The sequence below is a fragment of the Artibeus jamaicensis genome, unplaced genomic scaffold, assembly GCF_021234435.1.
Source record: "Artibeus jamaicensis isolate MK-2021 breed Jamaican fruit bat unplaced genomic scaffold, CSHL_Jam_final scaffold_916, whole genome shotgun sequence".
NCBI classification, from domain to species: Eukaryota; Metazoa; Chordata; class Mammalia; order Chiroptera; family Phyllostomidae; genus Artibeus; species Artibeus jamaicensis.
Window position 1 is genome coordinate 438,731 of NW_026522059.1, and position 18,287 is coordinate 457,017.

An 18,287-nucleotide genomic window follows, 5' to 3' on the forward strand; every position below is an offset into this window, starting at 1 on the left:
GGCGGCCTCTCGGTGGAAGAGACGGCCGCGCTCGGAGAGCTCACTCCTGCGCAGGCAGTGACAGAAGGCACAGCGGCGGTCACGGCCGAGGGCGAGGGCTGCCCTCTGGGAACGAGCTCAAGGACACTCTGGGGTCGCCTGAGACGTTTCACGCTTTGATCTGAGTGATGGTCACGTAAGTGAGCAACGTGCAAATGTCACCCAGTCACACTTCAGATTTCTGATGTCACAGAGTGTAATTTATTTTCAAAATCAGAAAATGGAAATTCTGGAGGAAAAGAAAAACCATGACTGGAGACCGAGATCGCTAAAGGATTTGACTTTAAGAATACAGAAAAAGAGCCCCGGTTGGTGTAGCTCAGTGGATTGAGTGTGGACCTGCGAGCCAGACACTTGCAGTTCGATTCCCAGTCAGGACACATGCCTGGGTTGCAGGCTGGTTCCCTGCAGGCCAGTTCCCAGCAGGGGACACACAAAAGGCAACCACACATTGATGCTTCTCTCTCTCTCTCTCTCTCTCCTTCCTTTCCCCTCTAAAGATGAATAAATAAAATCTAAAAAAAGAATACAGAAAAAGATGATACAAGACACATAAGGGCGTTCCAAACAAGAATTCTGAAATAGTGGAACACTGAAACACCAGATGTAGTTTTAAATTCCGAGATAAAGTGAGATTTAAAATGACATATTGCAAGGGCAGTATGTGTCCCCAGGGGAAACGGCCACCCCAGAACAGCCAACACAGCCAACGACACTTCTGGATCTAGAACAACAAAATGCAGCCCCGCCCCCGGGCGGAAAACACCAAGTCACTTCCCGGGGAGTCGGGCGCCCTCAGGCTCTCCAGTGACCCAGAGTGGCGCTAGGACACTACGCAGGAGTGAGCACCTTTCCCACTCGACCTTCGGGGATAGGCAGCCTCAACTTTTAATCACACGACACTGTCTTAATACAAAGCTCAGGGACTTCTAAACGGAGCAGGGCCCTCCACCCGCTGCATGAGGCCTGGGGGTGGTTCCTGAACCCCACTGGGACTCCCCACGGGTGCACAGGAGGGTCCCGGGAGCTCAGACACAGCGGCGTGTGGGACACGGTGAGGGGAGGAGGTGCTGACGCAGGCCCCCGGCCTGAGGAGGCCAGGTCACCCACCCAGTGGTGCGTCTTAGAGTCTCACGAGTTATGTGTCGACTGCATCGCAACAAGATGGAGGAAAAAAGAATAAAATCTGCTCATCATCAAAGAAAAAACGTTACAGGCTCCCAACAGACCAACGAGGCGCTACAGAACCTTCACTGTAAGTCAAGAGCGCCGCGGTTTGTAACTGCACAGACACCGCAAGGAGACCGTGCTGCACACCAGCCCCAACAGCCGGAAGGGAAGACTGACCCCCGTGGTGCCTGGCCCGGGGGCAGGGGGAGCTGTGTGAACTGGGGAGGTGATAAGCTCGACCCAAGACCACGGCTGCATGCACCCCCACAGTGCACGGGACGTCGGGCCGCGCCTGGTCCTCACAGGGCGGGCACAAGGCTTGCTCCGTGACAGGTCGCTGTGCTGCACGGTGACCACGGGGCAGGTTTCTGTGCGTGTCACATGACAGAACTGTGTGTGCGGGCACCGGTGCCCTGCGGAGCGCTAGGCTGTGACAAAGCAGGCCTTTGGTTATGAAAAAACCTCTGTCTTTGCAGGTACAGACAAACATGCATGTGCCCACAGGGAAAACGCAACCAGTGAGCACACACCCACTTCTGGAAACACCAGTGCAAAGGCAGGATGCACAAGGCCAGGCCCCCAAAGCACGAGCTTCTGAGCAGGAGGCGTCTCTCCCCGAAGTAAGCAGAAATCAATGCGGACAGGAGGGCGCCTCCGCCTCAACTGCTGCCGGGGGCCGCGGTGTCCCCGCGCCCCCCTCAGCCCCGGTGTTCTCCTGGGCGCCGGTGGGGGGCTGTATTCAGCAGCCGGTGAGCTCCAGGCCGCAGTCTGCCCAGGCTGACACTGTCCCCCGCCTCTGCCCCAAACTGCCCCACATCCACGATGCCCTTAGCAGCCTGGTGCGGCCCCCTGGACCTCTCGGGGCTGAGTCAGCACACCCGTTCCCTAAAGGGCCGAAGAGCCAGCCCTGCGGGCTGCAGGGCCAAGTGAGCTCCCCGTCACCTGGCCGCTCGCCTTCACAGTGGTCAGCCCTGCACAAAGGCAGGAAACACACCTTCGTCCGACGTGAGGAGGCCGTTGGACACAGGCAGACTGGGGGACGTTCTGCCACGTGACTGGCCCCCATGCTTCCGAAAGGCCCTGTCTAGGGAACCCGCTATCTGTGTGCCCATCTGCGGGCACCTGGCCAGGGCCGGGCAGGGTCAGAGGTACAGTACTGTCTGGCGTCTGCAGCCTGCGTCTGAGGCAAACTCCTTACAAAGAACTCAGCGCGGGGCCCCTTCACCCCGCCGCCGCCAGGGCACCGCTCCGCACACTCACCGGCCGAGTTGATGATGTGCCTCAGAACCTGCAGGCTGCCCACGCGGATCCTCTCGTTGCTGGTGTCCAGCTTGGGCAGCAGGAAAGCCAGCAGGCGTTCAGGCGAGTAGCACGCTGCAGGGGAACACACAGACAGCAAGAGTCTGCCCCGGTCCATGCCGCTGGCACCTCCAAACCCGGCCAGCAGAGGGCACACTCGGGCCAGGCCCACGGAGCCACAGGCAGGCCCAGGCAAGAGGCGGACCCTTCCTGAAGCTGCCACCGAGCCCTGGGCCAGGCCCCGGGCCAGGCCCCACTCACCCAGCACCGTGAAGCAGCGCAGCACCTCCTTCCGGTTGCTCGTCACTATGGGGCTGGATGACTCCACCGGCACGCAGATCTGCACCAGGGACAGAGGTGCAGAGGTGACAGGGATGGCGCTGCTGCCCTGGGTCCCAGACGGGGGAGAGGCCAGGCCACGCACTCCTGACAAGTGCCAGGCATGGGCACTGCCGAGGGCCTGGACTTCCACCTGAGCCAGCCAGTGGCAGCCGGTGCAGGCGGCTGGCAGGCCTCGCCTCCCAAAGCAGGAGTTACCTTGTGATTGGACAGGCTGTGGGCAGGGTGGGCGGGCGGGAGTCTGTCCTGTGCGGCAGAGCGACCCACAGGCCCCGACCCACAGGCCCTGTGCAGCCTGCGCTCAGCCAGTTTTCAGAGCTGGGCTAGCCCAGGGCTCTGCTCCGGCTTCCCACTGTAGAGACCGACCTGGTCACAGAAGAGGCCTCTCCTTCCTGCTCTCTGGTTGACCACTCACTCCGGGGGAATAGGGCCATGTCCTGAGGACCCTCCAGCAGCCCTATGGAGAGCCACACGGCCAGGGACCACGGTCGCCGCCTATGGCCACTCAAGGGAGCCAGTGTGGAGGCAGAGCCTCCAGCCCTGCAGTGACTGCGAGCGCACGGGACCTGGCCAGAGCCACCAGAGAGCGCCTCCTGGGCACCTGGCCACAGTGACCGCAGGACCGTTTCTGTGGGAAACGCTCAGTGTTGCGGTCACTGGTCACAGCAGCAGCCAATGTAAACGGGTAGCCACATGGAAGAAAGGCAAACCCCATCTCCGCCCGATTCTCCCTAAAGTAAACTCAGGGCGGATGCAACAACACACATGGAGGGGGTCCTGGCTGGCTGGCTCAGTGGACTGAGCACTGGCCTGTGAACCACAGGGGCGCCGGTTCAATTCCCAGTTGGGGCATGTGCCTGGGTTGCACACCAGGTCCCCAGTAGGGGCGCACAAGAGGCAACCACACATTGATGTTTCTCCCTCTTTCCCCTTCCCTTCCCCTCTGTCTAAAAATAAATACAATCTTAAAAAACACACAAGTGCAGGGAAACAGGAGAATGTGACCAGCAAGGGCAGGGTCAAAGGGCTTTCTTGGCAATAAGGGAACATGAGCCGTAACATCAAAGACAAAGGGTGGCGTGAAAATTATGTCACGTGGCAGAAAAGTGTCACAAACAGAGCCCCAAAATAAAGGGCTTGTTTTGCCCTTTCCGTGAGCCAGGCTGGTGGAGAGGAGTGCTGCCCACCTGCACGGTGGGTTCTGATGTGTGTGGGGCACACGCGTGATTTCTGGGCATCACTGGCCACATAGCAGGAATTACTGGGTGCTCATAGTGACAGGTGCTGCTCCAGGTGCTGGGACAAAGCTGTGCACAAAACAGCCGGGACCTGAGCTTGGGCAGCGGTCCCTCCAGCAGGAGAGGCAGCTGGCAGTCCCTCACACAGCGGAGCCCTGAGCAACACCAAGTCTGGGGTGCCGCCCCCTGAGCAGTCAGAAACCCACATATAACTCTGACTCTCCCAAACTTACTAGTAGCCCACGGCAACCGAAAACCTCACCGGCACCGTCAACAGCCGATGAACACACGCTTTGTAAGTTATGTGTGTCGTACGCCGTATCCTTACAGCGTGGAGAGCTACAGAAAAACTGCAGTGCTCACTGAGAAGCACCCACGTGCCCGTGGGCCCGGCGGTTCACGCTGTGCTGTTCGGGGTCAGCTGCGCACGGGAAGGGGGCCAGTGCCGAGGGGAAACGAACGGGGACCAGGACTAGGAGGCAGCGATGACGGACAGTCCACCCCCCACCCCCAAGCCACGCACGTCCCATTCCTGTCCCCCTCCTTCTGGAAGTGGCCCTGAGCCCATTTGCATGACTGGGGCTCTTCCTGTTCTTAACCCTGACGGGGCTGCGTCTGCCTCCTACTCATTAGGGCATCTGCTGAGGGTGAATAAACTTGACCAAGTCAGAGAAATTCCTCTCCAACCCTAGCTGCCAAGAGTTTTCAGGAGAAGTGGGCACTGAACTTTGTTGAAATCTTTCTCTGCATCCACTGAGATCAGAGGACACTTCCCCAGATCCATTTCCGTGGGACACGGCAGCCCCTGCACCAGGCTCCCATGGCCTCCACACTATTTATCTGACCAGGACGCCCCCGTGGCCCCCAGAGTGCTCGCTCCCTCGCCCTTGGCCCAGCCTACCTGAGCATGCAGAGCGGCCAGGAGGGCATCAAGCTGGACCTCCAGCGTGCGGCTGCCCACACTCACTGCAGCCTCGAGAATCTGGCCCAGGCTCTGCTGGGCAGAGGGGGCCGTCAGTGCTGCCAGCCCTCCCCCCACCTCTGCAAGTCAGAGGGGACAGGAGGGATCGGGAAAGGGGATGTGGGACGAGGTGGGTGGAGCAGGCCCCAAACTGCTGCCCAGAACAGGGCTCCGCCCACCATGGACTCTGAGCGGCTCTCAGGGCCACTCCTGCTCCTATGGGAGGCGGGTGCCCCAGACCAGACCCAGGCTGAGCCCTGCACCTTGGACACAAGCGAGGTCTCGGCATGCTTCTTGTACAGGGCGAGGACTCCGGGCAGGAGCTTGGGGAGCTGCTCCTCCAGCTTCTCACTGGGCAGCAAAGGGCTCATGGGCCCCAGGGCCTCCACCACAGCGAGCCGGAGCTGAGGGGACAGCAACGCACACCACACTGTGCAGCCATGCGCGCGGCCCACAGGGGACAGAGTGGCCAAGAGCTTGTTCGCCAAGAGCTTTTTCACCAAGAACCGGGGCTGATGGGAGGAAACTGGGTGCCCTGAGATGGGGTCCTCAGCAAGAACCCCAAGCCTCTCGCTGTGACCAGGCCTCTGACCTCCCCCCAGGCAGGTAAGATGGGGGTGACATGCACAGTGACGGGGCTCAGAAACCAGCATGCTCTATGAGGACCTGCAGGGAAGAACGCACAGGGCGTGTCCGCTCCCTGATGAGGACCCTGCTTCCGGGCCGCAGGGGCTGGGGACGGGGCGTGTGCAGGCAGACAGGTCCACCCTCTCCCCACAGAACAGAGGCTGGGGCAGTGGGAGGGGACCCGGGAGGGCGGTCTCCGGGTGGGAGAGGGCAGCCAGGAAGCTGGGGCACACCTTGGCTTCGCGGCTCTGCAGCCACTGATAAAAGAGGGTGTCATAGGCACTGCCGATGTCGGAGGCAAACGCATCCTTCCTGACTGTGGGGTCCGGTGCTTGGTCCAGGTTGGCCAGGTACTCAAGGGTGCTCTCGCTGAAGCGCTGCAGGGCTGCAGCGACCAGCCATCAGGGGCAAGCGGCCGCGGGCAATCAGCACCTGACTTGTGTGCTGCCCCTTCCAGACCCGAGACCCACCCCAGTGCACCAGCCCAGCGCACACCCTGGGATTCCGGGGGGCGAGCACTTGTCCCCCAAGTTCACGCCCTTCCCAGACCTCAGGAGGGGCCTTTCTTGGAAAGAGGGTCTTTAAAGATGTAATTAGCTAAAATGCAGTCCCTAGAGTCGAGTGGGCCCTAATGCAACAAGACTGTGTCCCCACGAGATGGGACACAAACACAGGGAGAAGTCACTGGTCCTCTCACAGTCCCGCCCTCCTCCTGAGGCCTGAAGGGCCCACAACCCCCACAAGCCCCTGCCCTCGGGAGCCCTGCCTGCCCGGAACCCGACTCACCGCAGCAGAACACCGCCCTCATGGAGTCATGCTTGGCCAGGCTCAGCATGGGCAGCATGGTGCTCAGGACAGTCGTCAGGAAGGGCACCATGCCGAACACTGCAACAGGCGTGCAACAGGGACCCTGCACCACCTCCCATCTCCGCCACGTCCAGTGCCCACCTGCACCCCGCAGGGCCCGCACTCCTGCTCAGCCTTGGTGGGTGGGGGCAGGGGGGCGAGGCTGCTGAGCACAAGGAACGGAGGGGCCGACGGGGCTCAGAGGAGGCCACGGGTGGAAGGGGTCGAGGCCGAGCTGCCACCTACCATTGGAGACCGACAGGGTGGCCAGCGTCTGCACCACAAAGCAGTGCGGCAGGGTCCCGGGCTGCACCTTGCTGAGCAGCTCCTCCATCACCATGCCGACGAAGCGCTTCCCCACCGCCACGAGGACGCCGCTGGCAGCCTGCTGCCAGTCACTGACCACGTCCTGCTCCCCGAGAGAAGGTGTGCTCTGACGGCCCTGCCAGGGAGAGACCTCGGCCCGCACCCTGCTGTCCCTGGGATTCGAAGCCGACACACCCTGCCCTCGGTGCCCAGCTTTCAGGCTCCCAGTGAGCACTGTCAGCAGCCTCAGGCCCGGCCACCCACCCACAGGCGCCATGGCACCCACTCCAGCTGCGGGCAAAGAAGCACAGTGTGGGAGAAAAAGCCCACGCCGAGCCCGGCTCCGACCCCCAGACACGGGGCTGTGGGCACTGGCGCCCCGACATGCACCCGAGGAGCTCAGGCACTTCCTCTCTGCTCCGGTTTCCACCTCTGAAATGACAGGGCGGCCCTCCCCGTCCAGAAGGGCGCTCAGTGTGCAGGACCTGGGGCCCACCCCAAGGCAGCCAGACCCACATCCAAACTCGGGGTGGGGAGAAAGGCCTGGGGGTGAAGCTGAGCCACGCTGAGTCCCGTGGGCCAGGGAGCGGCGTGGCCACCACCCCACATACCTTCACCTTGGTCATCTCGTTGGAGGCCAGGATGACGGCAGCCCGGGCCACGTCCTTGTCCAGCTCGCTGATGTGATTGCTCACGACCGTCTCCATGGCCCTCAGGATCATTGTCCGGTACGGATGCGCCAGCTGAGGAGAGGGACCGTTGAGGAAGGCGGACGGGGAGCCGCACGCCAGACACCTGCCCCGGCCCGGCCAGCACGTCCTGTGCAGGGTCACTCACAACGACAGGAGCTTCCTCGCTGGCCCCCGGGACTGCTCAAAGCCTCGCACACACTCAGGTCACAGACCTTCGGAGGCGGCCTGTGCAGCCTGACAGTGTGTGAGTGGCCACCAAGCTGGGAGCCACCAAGCAGCCCCTGGTCAGTGGATTGACTGTCTCGGTATCGCACTGCTCGTGTTCAGGTCACCTTTATTTCACTCAGCGTCGGCCCCAAAGCGCAAGAGCAGTGATGCTGACACTTCAGTTGTGCCTCGGAGAAGCCATAAGTGCTCCCGTGGGGTGAGAAGGTGGGTGTATAGAGGGAACAACATTGTGTGTATAGGGTCCAGTACCATCTAGAGTTGAGGCACCCACTGGGGATAAGGGGGACCACTGCACAGCCAGCGGGAAGTCCCTGGAGCCTGACACGCTGCCGACAAGTCAGCAAGTCCACAGGAAGGGCAGCGAGGTGCCTCCTCCCGCAGACCCTCTCTGGAGGGCGTGCCCACCTCCCACCCGTTACTGTAGTTGATGAGAAACGGCGCTTTCTCTCCCTCGGTCGGGGCAGTGCTGACCCTGGCGGGGAGCGCGGACCCATCTCCAGCCCGTGAACAAAAGGCGATGGCAACGCGGGCCTCAGTGTCACCGGAGCGCTGCAGGGCTGCACACCAGTCCCCGGAGGTTCCCACCCACAGCCACAGGACAGGGCGAGTCACCTGTCCTAGAAACGCCCCCCGCCACACGCACAGATGCTGCAGGAGCGGCGCTCTGCCCACCCTACAGATCCTGCTGACCCCGCCCGGACACAAGCAGGATCCACTAGAGACCTGCTCCGCTCCCACACTCCCTCGCTCCCACACTCCCTCGGCCTCGCTCGAAAGCCCTGCCCCGACACCCGCAGGCTCCGCCCCTGGTGTGGCAAAGCGGACCCAGGTACCACACCTTTTCGTGCTGCCGAAGGTGCTCCTCACAGGCACTGAGTGTCCCCTCTGGCTGCGACTCTCCGAGGGCACACAAGGCGCTGCATACCTGCTCCTGCACCAGCGGGTCCTTGTCGGTGACAGCATCCAGCAGGATAGTGGACAGCTCTGCGGCGACAAAGGCCATGCGCGTGCTCAGGCAGGTCTGAGGAATCAGCCCCAGCTGGGCGCAGGGTGCTCCCAGGGCCCACCCCCCAACCCCCAACACACGCACTCTTCACGTAGGACACGCTCATCGTGGTGGTCGCGGGGTCCTCTCACCCAGTGTGAACATGGACAGCGCCTCCTCGAGCCTGGAGTGACCACAGCAGACACTGAATTGCTAAGCTTCCTCGTGTCAGGGCGGTCACCGTGTCTGCGTGGAGCACGTGACAGACGGTCATCGTTCAGGGGACAGTCTCTGCCACGCCCGGGGTGCTGGAGGGGAGGAGAGACGCAGTCCCCTCCACAGGTCCCAGCTCCCTCCACCTGGCACCCGTGGGCCCGTTCCTGGGCAGGCGCGGCCACGGCCTCCACCCACAGCCCCTGCCTTGGCTCTGAAGAACAGGCCTGGGGACCCGGGGACCGCACCAGCCCAGAACAGGGCCCCAAGCCCCGCAGGGCCTGGATTACTCAGGCAAGGATTCCAGCGCAGCCCAGACGAGCCTCTGGGGGCTGAGCGAGGCTGGAGCGGCAGCACAGGGGCTGGTGGGTGGACTGGCACATGAAACCATGGGTCCAAACTGCCCACGGGACCGGAGACTGGCAGTTTTCAAACATCAGGTGCCTCCAAGCGCCACTCTCAACCGTGCACAGGCCTCTTAACCCCGCTGCGTGGCCACACCCTCCTGCCTACCTCACGCTCTCTGAGGAGCTGTGAGGTCAGGGGGCCCAGGCCTTCACTGTGGCCGCCACCTGCTTCCTAACACTCATGTCCTTGATATTCTGGGGAGCCCACGGTCCCTTCATTCCCTCCGTGAGAGGACCAAGGCAGTAAAGGAGAGACGCCGCGTCTGCCTGACCAGGTGGCTGTGCACACACGCAGGAAGAGGCAAAGGGAAAACCCACGTGACACTGGGAATTACAAATAAGTGAGCACCAGCTCAAGGCGGCAGACAGGTCCCACGCACTCGCCCGTCACCAAGGCCTCAGTGAAAGGACAGGACAGAGGCGTGTTTCAAGAGAATAAACCCACGAGAGCACTAGAAAACAAGAAAGATAAAATTGGCAGACCAGAAACTTCTAGGAATCCCAGGCAGACAGGAAGCAGATGGAAAGGCTCTGGTTTGAAGAGGGTGGCATCTGTGGGGCGTTTCTGCTTCCTTCCTGGAAAGCATCTAAAAGTAACAGGGAAAACAAGAAGTAAAGACGTACTCCGTCGGGGCAGAGAAGGAGAAGGCAGCACCCCAAGCACTGGCCGGTGGGCGTGTCCGGTGGGCGTGTCCGGTGGGCGTGAGGTCCCAGACAGAGACGCAGAGCACGCTGTTCTCAAAGGCGAGCACCCCGTCGGGTGGAAGCCAAACCCTGAGCCCCCGCACCTGGTCTGAGTCCAGGAGGTGGGCACCTGTCCCCGGACAGAGGCTCTGCCCTGGGGACAGCCACAGCAGCTCCCCGTCTCCAGAGTCTGCAACGAAACAGGTGCTAAACCGGCTCCGACTCCAACTCAAACAGGAGCAAACGGAAATAAGGAAGCAGGAGAGAGGGCAGCTCCCCACCCTCCCCATGGGAGTGAGGGGTCGATCTGCCCTCCCAGCCAGACAACTGGAAAACCGGACAGAACACAAGGCCCACAGCCGGCAGGGCGACGGACACCAGGAGCGGAGGACAGGGAACCTGGAGGGCACACTCAGGCCAAGCAGCAAAGCACCTCACTTGAGGGGACAGACTGAGAGTCTCGGAAAACGTAGGCCCTGCTGGGCTGTGTAGGTTCTAGGACCAGAGAGAACCCCAGCGACCTGCACAGGGTCCCCTGGTCACTCAGCAGTTTCACTGGGCAGCACGATAATGTCCCCAAAGATGCCCATGCCCTTCTCTCCAGAACCCTTGGCTGTTCATGGCAAAGGGGATCTGGCAGATGGGACCAGTGTACAGACAGAGGTGGGGGTTCCCTGGATTATGTGGGTGAGACCAGCCTAATTACATGAGTCCGTAAAAGCAGACAACCTACCCCAGCTGGGGGAGGAGACATTCGAGGCCCAGGAAGGACTCAACCCGCCACAGCTGGCTTTGGAGATGGAGGAGGAGGTGCTGAGCCAAGGCACAGGGGAGGCCTGTAGAAGCTGGGACACCCCTCAGCTTACAGCCAGCCAACAAGCAGGGACTTGGGTCCCCCCCACACAAAGAACAAAACTCTGCCCCACAGAGCAGGAAACAGCTCCTCCCCGGAGCCCCCAGAACAGAGCACAGCCCCACAGCCCAAGACCTCAGCCCGGTGAGACCCGGGGCAGACTGCCAACCTCAAGAACTTCAAGATAATAAGTGTCTGCTGTTTAGGCCACCACTTTTGTGCTTACTGGTTATAGCAGCCACAGGAAACTACTACAACATCGTGTTTAAGAGGAAACCGCCCACTCTGGCTGGTGTGGCTCGGTGGATTGAATGCTGGCCTGCAAACCCGGGTCCATTCCCAGTCAGGACACAGGCCTGGGCTGTGGGCCAGGTCCCCAGATGGGGGTGCGCGAGACACAACCAATAGATGTTTCTCTCCCTCCCTTCCCATCTTTCTAAAAGTAAATAAATAAAAATTTTAAAAAGAAGACGAAGAGGAGGACGAAGAAGGAGGAGACAATGACCCAAGGTGGAGGAAAGAGTCACCCAAACGGGTGAGCACAAAAATATCCCTGGAGCTCCCGGGGCCAGAGGGGGCAACACCCAAGCTCTCAGGGCAGCGGGAAGGCAGTGCAAATGGGATCTGCTCCATCAGGAAGTAAAACGAGCCCTACGCTAAGCGCCATTCTGGTCTCAGCTAACAAAGCGAAAAGCTAGACCTGAAAGGATCAAACTGTTCCCGAATAACTCAGCCACGTCCCAGCACCAAGCTCAAGAATAACGAGAGGAACACGGAAATACCCAACAAGGTAAAACAGCAACGTCTGGCAACCAATCAAAAATTACCAGGCATTCAAACAAGCAAAAAATAAAATAAAACACAAACCATAATGAGGATGAACCAGCTGATGCAAACTGACCAGAAGTGATGCAGAAGAATTTACAGACAAGAACATTCAGACAGTTGTTGCGGCTGCATTTCACACATTCAGGGTACCACAGGCGCCCTGGCTGAGTGGCTCAGCTGGTTGGAGTGTCGCCCCGATGTGCCAAGGTTGTGGGTTCAGTCGGGGCACATGCAAGAAGTAACCAGTGAATGTACAGATAAGTGAAACAACAAATAAATCAATGTTCTCTCTCTCTAATTAATTACTTCATTTTTTAAAAAAAAGAGAAACCACAGGCAGGACTGGCTACACTGCCACAGGAGGTCGCAGTGGAAGGTGGAGAAGAAGACAAGGCTGCAGCCTTCGCGAAGGAGCTGGGTGTCTGCACCGGCACCAGACCAGGCAGCTTCCCAAGACTCACAAGACCCGAGACGCTCATGCACCTAGTAACAGAGCTTCAAAAGACACCAAGCCAAAACTAATAAAAACGCAAGGAAAACACACAAATCTAAACTACAGAAAGAGATTCCAACACCCTTCTCTATGCGTAAGGAAGAAATAATACCAACTCCACACAAGTTCTTCCAGGAAAACTGAACATAAGGGAACACTTACCAACTGATTCTATGAGGCTGGCACGGCTGTGATAACAAAGCCAGAGAAAAGGTAATGTCGAAACATAACCACTAAAACTGTAGCTGCATACCCTTCATGGACAAAAAGGCAAAAATTTCTTAACAGCATTTCGTCCAACCACATACGACGACATGTCAGAAGGGACACTGGGTCGTGACCGAGTTATCTCATGAACGCAAGGTCTGGTGCAGCCAGTGAAAGTTGCAGAAACAACCAGAAGACAATGACCACATGCAGACAGCCCCTGACTCACAGTGGCTCCAAGCACAATTTTTCAACCTTACGAGGGTGCAAAAGCATATGTATTGAGCAGAAACGGTCCTTACAACTTTTGTTGGTGATCTTTTCTGGGGCTGGTGACATGCAGCCCAGTCCTCTGGCGTGATGCTGGGCAGCAGCGGCGAGCACGGCACCGGGGGCCACCACGGGAACCCACGGACAAACAACCAACACCCTGCAGTGTAGTGCTCGGAGCATCGGTCCCCTCACAATATTCCCTCTTGCAGTGGTTTATTGGGCGAAACCCCTGCTGGGTAAGTTGAGGAGCACCTGTAATCATCTCAGCCAAGGCAGAAAAACATTTGTCACAACCAGACGTCCACTCGTAATAAAAACGGTGAGCACCTCAGGGAAACCTACAGGTCATCCTTCATGGTGAAAGATGACATGCCGCCCCTGTCAACAGGGACCCGTGCAAGGACGTCCGCACTCACCACTTCTATCGACCGACCCCCATACTAGAGGGTCGTGTCAGTGCAACAAGGGAAGAAAAAAAAGACGTCCGAGTTGAAACAGAAGCACAACTGTACTTGATCACAGGTGACGCAATCATTTATGTGGAAAACCCTACGGAATCCACCACTGAGACTAGAGTCAGTAAGCCAGCTAGTGAGACCGCAGGATATAAGAATATGAAACAGTTAGGGGTGAACTTGGTAAACAGGATACACAATACGCTACAACTGTCAAACACCTGCTGAAACCCACTAAAGGAGACTAAAATGAGTGGGTGTACAGAGCAAAGACATCACTTCTTCCCAAAGGAATCTACGTGTCGACTACATTCCCAATTGAAACCCCAGCAGGCTTTTTGCAGACAATGACCAACTGATTTTAAAATCCACATGGAAATGCAAAGGACCTAGAGCAGCCAAAACAACTCTGACAAAAAAATTGCAAGACTGACGCTACCTCGCTTACACAGCCGATTGATTTTCAGCAAAGGTGCAGGGGTGCCACAGAGGGCCACTCAGTGGAGAGGGGTAGACTTTTCAACAGACAGTGCCAGACACCTGAACATCCATATGCAAGGAAATGAACTTCAGTCTGTACCTCACACCACATACAAAAAGTCAAAATGACTCATGACCTAAATGTAAAATGTAAAACTAGAAAACTTCTGCCCTGGCTGCTGTGGCTCAGTGGATTGAGCACCAGGCTGCGAACCAAAGGGTGGCTGGTTTGTTTCCTTGTCAGGGCACAGGCCTGGGTTCTGGGCCAGGCCCCCAGCTGTGGGGGTGGGAGAGGCACCAGTCAGTGTTTCTCTCCCCCTCTTTCTCCCTCCCCTCCCATATGTCTAAAAATAAATACATAAAATCTTAAAAAAAAAAACCCAACTATAAAACTTCTGGAAAGAAACACAGCTGAGCCCTGGCTGGTGTGGCTCAGTAGACTGAGTGCCGGCCTTTGAACCAAAGGGTCCCTGGTTCGATTCCCAGGCAGGGCACAGGCCTGGGTTGTGGCCAGGTTCCCAGTGGGGGACATGCAAGAGGCAACCACACATTAATGTTTCTCTCCCTCTCTTTCTCCCCCCCCAAAATAAATAAATAACATCTTTTTTAAACAAAGAAAGAAGGAAAGGCACAGCTGAGCAAGGCTGGTTTGTCACGTTCCATCAGCCCTGCCCCAGGCCAGGCGGTCTGTGCACTAACGCCAGACACTAGGGCATGACAGCTCCCCGCTCCCCATGGCCAGACCCGTGAGCATGCCGATGGCAAAACGAGGTGCACACTGCCCAGGGAAAGGGTCTGGGACCCTGTGTCCTACAGGAAGGTGCAGATCCTGACTGTGCGGCCAAGCATGGCCACGTGGGTCCGGGAACACGCTGGTGGCCGGCAACTGGTTAGTGGTGGGGCAGGACTCCACCAGGACTGGACCCCACCAGCCCCGCTGCACAGCCGGTCCCGGGGGCAGGTCTTCCCTCCCTGCATCGGACACATGAGTAAGAGCCGGTTTCCTCCTCACTTACCTGGACTAGGCCATGCATCGAACTGCTTTCATAAACGCCGGCCAGGCTCCGTCCCAGCATATGACAGCTGCCAGGACAGGGGATGGGCTAACAGAAGCACAGGGCCGACTGCATGGAGCCCGAGGCCACACCCACCAGAGCCACGAGTCTGTGTGAAGGGCCAGTCCGTGCAGGGAGACTGGGAAGTCAGGGATGAGCTGGGCAGGTCACAGAGATGCCCCACCTACACAGCAGGCCCGCCTGACTCGCCCTCTGCCACTGCAGCCAGAGAAGGAAGCTCCTCCAGAGTCATCAACAGGAGCTTGGGCTGTTGCTCAAGGCTCACAGGACTCTGAGAACATTGCTGCTCAACACAGCCAACCGAGCTGTGTCACTGAGTTCACGGCAAACCCCCAAAGCCAGGTGGCCCTCCAGCTCCCTGAAGAAGGTGCATTTTTCATGGCATCCAGCAGCCAGAATCCCCAGAGCACTGGCCAGGAGTTCACTCAAGCCACAGGGCGTTCCCAGAGCCCCCACCTGCAGGAGACCCAGTGAGAGCTGGAGAAGGGGCTCAGAGCTGCGAGGCTGCTGATCACACACAGGCCTCGGAGGACCCTGGGTCTGAAAACTGAGAGCAGATACCTGCTCCCAGTCACATGGCTCAGCCATGGCAGGCAAGCACGCACCCCATGGGCTCCACCTCTGACCCACCGGCGTCCTGGAGGACTGAGAACAGCAAGATCCCGGTCTGAACGAGCCCTGGCAGCCTGGACAGTGGTGTCAAGGTAACCAAAAACAGCCCCGACTGGTGTGGCTCAGTGAACTGAGCATCATCCCACAAACCGAAAGGTCACTGGTTCAATTCCTGGTCAGGGCACATGCCTGGGTTGCCAGCCGGGTCCCCAATTGGGGGGGTGGGAGAGGCAATGGATTGATGTTTCTCTCCCTTTCTCTGTCTCTATAAATAAATTTAAAAAATCTTTAAAAAAACAAAAAACAAAACGTAACCAAGACAGCTGCACTTGACAGCATTCTACTCGGATACCAAAGAAGACCAGAGACGTCTGCTCACCAGAATCCCTGGCTGCCAGAGCTGTAACTGTAGGTGCCACAGGTAAAAATCATACCACCCTGAAGTGTCTGTCCCTTGACAATGATCCCCCCCATGGTCTTCTGGGGCCCAGTGCCCCCCGGGGCATCTTCATCTGGACCACTCACTGCCAATCAAACCCTTCACCCCGACCTCTTCCTGAGTCACCATGCCCTCGGCTATCTGGGCCAGAAATCAGCACCGCCCCCTCTGGTTGGCTCCTCACCTCCCTCTCACACCCTGCAGGGCACTCTCAGCCTCCTCCTCCTCCACCTCTACCACACCTACTGACATCCCCTTCCAAAGTGGTCCCTGCCTCCGGACTGTCCCCTCAAAGACAGCCTCAACCTCCCCCCCACCCCTTGTCTTTGCCACCAGACAGCAGTGCCGGCTTACATCCCCAGGCAAGGCCACTCCTCCACCCACTGTGCCCTCTGCCCCTCCTACACTGCTTGGTGCTTTGTGCTGGCCTCTCTGCACTTGAGGCCCTCTTCCCACCAGCTCCGCCGGAAAAGGGGAACCACTGCAAGTGTGGTGGGAAACGCCTGTGCCCACAGAGCCCTGGTCCTAACGCTGCACTGCCGCTGAGCCAGCCCTGCTGAAAAATCGGAACCCAAATACAGGCCAAGGGGCCCAGGGACCCGGGCTGGCCAAGCACCAGGCAGCTCTCACCAAAGCTGAGATCTGGGCTTCCTGCGGCCCCGCCACTATACCACCACACACTCTGACCAATGACCCTTGTGACTCCGGACAAATACCCCCTACTCCGCCTCACCTCCTTTCATGTCAAAGGGAAAAGGAAAGAATACAATGACCCCAAGCTTTGGAACTCTCTCAGAGTCTCCTTTGGGGGAAGCGGGAACGTGGACCACATGCCCCCAGGGAGGTGACAGGCGCTCGAACAGGGGACCTCCTGCGCTCAGGCAGGGCACGAGCCCGGGCACCCCGCGTCCAGCCCAAGAGGGGGCCGGTCACTCCGCGCCGGCGTGATGAAGGGGCGAGCGGCAGGGTTCCTGAGCCTCTCTTCCGGGTTGTGACGCGGCGAATAGGCCCTGCGGGGACCTGGGCGCACCTGAGCTTGGGGAGAGGAGGGTGGGATGGCGGGCTCGGCCCCGCGACGCCCGGTACGCTCGCCGCGCTAGCCTGGTGACCTTGGGGTGGTGCCCCCTGACTCAGCCTCCAACGCGACCTGACCAGGGCCGTCCCGACCTCTCTCAGCCCCAGGCTTCCCCGAGGGGGGCCTGCCCCAGTGAGCGGCGCGGGTTTCCTGCCCCCGCCCACCGGTTACCTGAAGAGGAGCCGCCGCAGTGGCCGGGACCAGCCCTCCCGCCCAGCCGCGAACCGGAGTGGGCGGGGCCTCGCATTGAGCCCGCCCCAGAGGCCCTCCGCCAACCGCGGCCCGGCGAGCGGCGACCTGGATCCGCCCCCAAACGATCTCTGTGCTGATAGGTCGGAGGCGCGTCCCTCTCGCTCTTGGCCCACCACCTACCGAACCCCAGTGACCCGGAGTGCGCAAACTCCGCCTTGCATTCGGCCCCGCCCGGGTCGCCCCAGGACCTCCCCGCGGGACTGTTGGGCTCCAGCACGGGTTCGGCCTGTCACTGCGCAGGCGCTGGGAGGACGCTCAGGCTTCCTGTGCGCGGGATGCGCGGTCTCCTCTCTTACCTTCCTCGGTGTCTACGTTGGACACTTACACCCCCATGATCTGCGCACACAGACACTGCCCTACACAGCCACACAGGCGGGACCCCTCAGAGACGCGGGCTGGGTGCGCCATTGCGCCCAAAGCTGGCCCCCTCGCAAACACACACCTGAACAGGTGGTACACACGCCGGGTGGACCCGACCTGGACACACAGGCACTATGCTCTCTCTCACACATGAACACACACACTGAACACTCAACAAGGACCCGGAGACCCTGGGGCTGCCGACCCCTACGCGTACAGGTACACACACACATGCACAGGGGAGGCACGAGTTCAGTCTGCAGGTACACCTTGGGGTGAAGAGGAGCAGGTCTCTGTGTTCGGGATCTTGGGATCTGGAGGGGCAGACAATTAGCAAGTAAAGGACCCATAGGACACACGACATGCTGTAAGGGGGCGCAGCTGAGGGCTGGGAGGGCAGCTGGCGTTCTAGGTAGAGACACTACCACCTGCAAAGACCCTGACGCTGAAATCACCTGGACGTGTTCACAAATGAAAATAAAGTGACGTTCAGGAAATGGACAGCGCATTTTAAGAAGGCAGCACCACATCCACAGTGTAACAAGTGTCTGCATCTTGCTGCAGTTTAGGTTTGCAGAGCTGTTGGTGAGGGTGCAAGGTGGCAAAGTGGGACCCTGAAGTCAGTACGAGGGCAAGAGGGGCATTCTTCACAGTGCAAAGGGCTTCAGCCTGTTTCTTTTGTAGAGGAAGACAGAACTCAGGTGGCTGAGTGAGGTGCTGGCAAATGAAGCTGGCCCCTCAGGAAGAGACCAAAACCCACCCTCCAACCATAATCCCACCAGGCTGGAGGGGGCAGGGGTTAATTAGGAAGTTGCCAGGGAGGAAAACAGGAGGCTTCCTCCAAACTCAC

General features: G+C 59.2%; 1 protein-coding gene across 13 annotated transcripts in view; it reads right to left on the minus strand.

The window, feature by feature from the left end:
• Positions 1 to 17,062, minus strand: part of MROH1 (maestro heat like repeat family member 1) — a 43,315-nt gene extending 26,253 nt beyond the window's left edge. The window contains exons 1-13 of one of the 13 annotated variants that reach the window (XM_037166481.2): positions 16,997 to 17,055; positions 10,139 to 10,224; positions 9,834 to 9,937; positions 8,883 to 8,914; positions 8,584 to 8,729; positions 7,437 to 7,568; positions 6,766 to 6,928; positions 6,460 to 6,558; positions 5,907 to 6,058; positions 5,310 to 5,450; positions 4,987 to 5,079; positions 2,770 to 2,848; positions 2,470 to 2,583 (exon numbers count right to left, since the gene is read on the minus strand). In XM_037166481.2, coding sequence (XP_037022376.2) covers positions 2,470 to 2,583; positions 2,770 to 2,848; positions 4,987 to 5,079; positions 5,310 to 5,450; positions 5,907 to 6,058; positions 6,460 to 6,558; positions 6,766 to 6,928; positions 7,437 to 7,568; positions 8,584 to 8,729; positions 8,883 to 8,914; positions 9,834 to 9,937 — 1,255 coding nt within the window. In that variant the 5' untranslated portion in view covers positions 10,139 to 10,224; positions 16,997 to 17,055. Of the gene's footprint in view, positions 1 to 2,469; positions 2,584 to 2,769; positions 2,849 to 4,986; positions 5,080 to 5,309; positions 5,451 to 5,906; positions 6,059 to 6,459; positions 6,559 to 6,765; positions 6,929 to 7,436; positions 7,569 to 8,583; positions 8,730 to 8,835; positions 9,039 to 9,833; positions 9,938 to 10,138; positions 10,225 to 14,639; positions 15,166 to 16,780; positions 16,975 to 16,996 lie in introns of those variants that run through there. The other 12 variants (XM_037166482.2, XM_037166480.2, XM_037166483.2 and 9 more) reach the window with 12 other exon arrangements.
• Between the last annotated feature and the right edge of the window lie 1,225 nt (positions 17,063 to 18,287).